The sequence below is a fragment of the Thalassophryne amazonica genome, chromosome 13, assembly GCF_902500255.1.
Source record: "Thalassophryne amazonica chromosome 13, fThaAma1.1, whole genome shotgun sequence".
Taxonomy (NCBI): Eukaryota; Metazoa; Chordata; class Actinopteri; order Batrachoidiformes; family Batrachoididae; genus Thalassophryne; species Thalassophryne amazonica.
This window is the reverse complement of record NC_047115.1, coordinates 88,732,965-88,736,697: the sequence shown is the minus strand read 5'-3', so window position 1 is coordinate 88,736,697 and position 3,733 is coordinate 88,732,965. Positions and strand designations below refer to the sequence as shown.

General features: G+C 47.7%; 1 protein-coding gene across 1 annotated transcript; it reads left to right on the top strand.

The window, feature by feature from the left end:
- The first annotated feature begins 1,438 nt into the window (after positions 1 to 1,438).
- On the top strand, positions 1,439 to 2,862 carry LOC117522996 (B2 bradykinin receptor-like). Its single transcript, XM_034184414.1, has 2 exons — positions 1,439 to 1,506; positions 1,753 to 2,862. The coding sequence occupies exon 2, from the start codon at positions 1,759 to 1,761 to the stop codon at positions 2,860 to 2,862; it is 1,104 nt and encodes a 367-aa protein (XP_034040305.1). The 5' UTR covers positions 1,439 to 1,506; positions 1,753 to 1,758.
- The last annotated feature ends 871 nt before the right edge of the window (positions 2,863 to 3,733 follow it).

Below are 3,733 nucleotides of genomic sequence, written 5' to 3'. Positions count from 1 at the left end.
TACGTTTGACCCAGTCATGTTACCTGTCTGTATCCATGGACAAGACACTTTATCTACATTGTCTCAGTCCACCCCGGTGTAAATGGGTTCCAGCCTTGGCTGGGGAAGCAACCTGCATCAGCTTAACATCCCGTCCAGTGGGAGTCGTAGACTCTCGCCCACTTCACACTGAGGAATCGAGATATAAGCACCAACTGGCCACAGGTCCAATATACACTCGGACTTACTTTGTCTCACTAATGTAAATGAGGCATCAATTGTATTTGTTCTGCAATTTAGAAGGCATCTGATTTATTATGTCTAGAATATTTACAGGTGTGCAAAAGACAAACACACACCTGTACATATCCAATTTTTTTGTACAGTCAAAATTTCTTCGTATGAAATAATTTAACATGAAGTGTTGTGCATCTTCACATGATCTAACGGTCCATTTCACATGGAGCAGCCTGCCGAGATGCGCTGTGTGCAGCCACTGCAGCCTGGCACAAAGGTGAAAGTTGCTTTATGTATTTCCATGTGAGGACAGCAGGCAGAGACACACCTCACGTAGGACAGCTGTAAGATCATATCCTTCAAAACACGGTACGTGTTCCTCAGCTGTGACATCCAGGAGCAGAGATCTCAACAGCGGCTGCTGTTTGGGGCCATGCCCCCTTGACCATTCAGTGCCCAGACCAAAGTGTCACTCTCTGTTTCTGTGTTATGTGGTCATTCATTTTAGTTATTTGGCATGTAATTGTGTATGTAGTTATTGTAGTGATTATTTCTATACCCGGATGAACATAATAAAACATAATGAGAGTGCACTGCTTCATTCATGTCATTTCATGACCGTACATCTGTGACCGTGGGTCATATACTGAGACAGTTGTATTGTCTGCTCAATAAGAGGGGTTAAATATTACAAGTTGCTGTGTTTTTTTATGGTGTGTGGTTTTCAGTTTTTTTCTCCACAACAGCAATGTGGTGCAACACGTTCCAGCTGCTCGCACTGTGCGCGCATTCACAAAATCGTTGCAGTGGGATCGTTCACATCTGCCCCACCGTGTGTCCCTCCCGATGTCGACTCGATGTTTTCGGGGTTCACTCATTTGGGCTGTTTCGCTGTGATTCGCCCTGATTTGTTTTTATTCATGCTATGTGTGAAGGGGCCCTGAAGGAGGACCCCGGAATACGTGATGAAGAAATGTCTCTTGCTGTTTATATCTGTTTCAAAGCGTGAGGGTGATTCAATCCCTGCAGGAGCTTCTGTATACACAGACGGCTCATCTCTGTCAGCGAGTCCGTGATAAACAACAAAAAGTCTTCGGTGCTGGATACCACGGTGATGAACCATGAGGAGAAGCAGATGCGTGAGCCGTGATGTCATGATGACGATGTCTGCAGCTGCACTTATAAAAGCCGCCTGTCTCCTCATGTTCGCCACACATCACCATGACGATTATCCTCTCGCCATGAGCACAGAGCATATGAGGCTGGAACAGGCAGAGCCACTGAGATAAGGTGAGTGTTTACAACCACATACATAATATAATTTACTGTATCTCCATAGTGAAGTGTGCAGAAAAAAAGGTGTGGTGATTAGGATGCTTTTTGGGTTCTTTTGTTTCTATTTCTTGAGATATAAAAACTAAAATGCAGTTTGAATGTCAATGTACTGCTGAGGTGCTCAGTCCTCACTGGAACACTGGCATTCTGTGTCGGCTCTTATATTTGTGCTCTTTCAAACCAAACTGCTGTTTTTTACAGTGTCCAATGGTTGTGAACGCCTCAGGCTGGTGGGGCCCCAGCGTGGCCCCCGAGCTGGACCCCTGCAGTAACTACACAGCAGCCTGGCTGTGGCTGTCGTCTATGCAGCCGACCTACCTGAGCCTGGTCAGCGTGGTGGGCTTGGTGGGGAACGGTCTGGTTCTGTGCGTGCTGTGCCTGCACAGGAATCCATGCACTGTGGCTGACGTGTACCTGGGAAACCTGGCTGCTGCAGACCTGGTGATGATGTGCTGTCTTCCCTTCTGGGCAGTGACTGTGGCCCAAGGCTACCAGTGGAACTTTGGGGAGCTCCTGTGCCAGTTGGTCAATGTGGCCATCTCTATGAACTACTACTGCAGCATACTGTTCCTCATCCTGGTCAGCGTGGACCGGTATCTGGCTCTGGTGAAGCCCCTCAGCTCCAGCTGTCTGAGGAGACGAGGGTGTGCCAAAGGCATCTGCCTGGTGATCTGGGCTCTGGGTTTTCTCATGGCTCTGCCCGCCCTCCTCTTTCGTAGGGTGGTGTACTTGGATGATCCAGGTGTGGATGCGTGCATCCTGGTCTACCCACACCCAGCCTGGGTGGTTCACTACAACAGTGCCAGTAATGTGCTGTGTTTCCTCGTACCAGTCCTGGTGATGTCTTACTGCACCCGTCACATCGTGGCTGCGCTGAAAGACGGGCGGGTCAGCGGAATTCCCAGGGTTAGAGCTGAGAGGAAGGCCACATACTTGGTCCTGGTGGTGCTGGCAGTCTTCCTCTTCTGCTGGACGCCCCACCAGCTGATGCGGTTTCTTGACACACTGGATTACTTCCACATCACACCTGGATGTCTCTGGGGTCACATCCTGGACATCAGCATGCAGCTTTCTACGTATTTGGCGTACAGCAACAGCGCTATTAACCCCTTCTTATATGTTGTCGTGGGAAAGCACTTCAGGAGGAGGGCAAAGGAGGTGTTTAGCAAAACCTTGAAGCACAGAACCTCCCACACGGTGACCATCACCTCAGTTTTCAGACTAAATGAATTGCAGCATAATAGCCTCGAGAAACTTGAAAAACTTGGATTCAAACCAAATGCATCAAGACAACTGCTGAAGAGTTTCTGATAGTATTTAACCTGAAACTACTATTGTATTTATCGATTCCTCAGCATTAGTCTGTGTTCGCTGTGAGTGGGTAAGGTCTCCAGTCTTGGCCTTAACTGGGTGAGTGTCTTCGGGTAACTTATGTTATGATTTGGAGTTGTGTAAATACACTCAACAAAAATATAAACGCAACACTTTTGGTTTTGCTCCCATTTTGTATGAGATGAACTCAAAGATCTAAAACTTTTTCCACGTAAACAATATCACCATTTCCCTCAAATATTGTTCACAAACCAGTCTAAATCTGTGACAGTGAGCACTTCTCCTTTGCTGAGATAATCCATCCCACCTCACAGGTGTGCCATATCAAGATGCTGATTAGACACCATGATTAGTGCACAGGTGTGCCTTAGACTGCCCACAATAAAAGGCCACTCTGAAAGGTGCAGTTTTATCACACAGCACAATGCCACAGATGTCGCAAGATTTGAGGGAGCGTGCAATTGGTATGCTGACAGCAGGAATGTCAACCAGAGCTGTTGCTTGTGTATTGAATGTTCATTTCTCTACCATAAGCCGTCTCCAAAGGCGTTTCAGAGAATTTGGCAGTACATCCAACCAGCCTCACAACCGCAGACCACGTGTAACCACACCAGCCCAGGACCTCCACATCCAGCATGTTCAACCTCCAAGATCGTCTGAGACCAGCCACTCGGACAGCTGCTGAAACAATCGGTTTGCATAACCAAAGAATTTCTGCACAAACTGTCAGAAACCATCTCAGGGAAGCTCATCTGCATGCTTGTCGTCCTCATCGGGGTCTCGACCTGACTCCAACTCCAGTTCGTCGTCGTAACTGACTTGAGTGGGCAAATGCTCACATTCTCTGGCG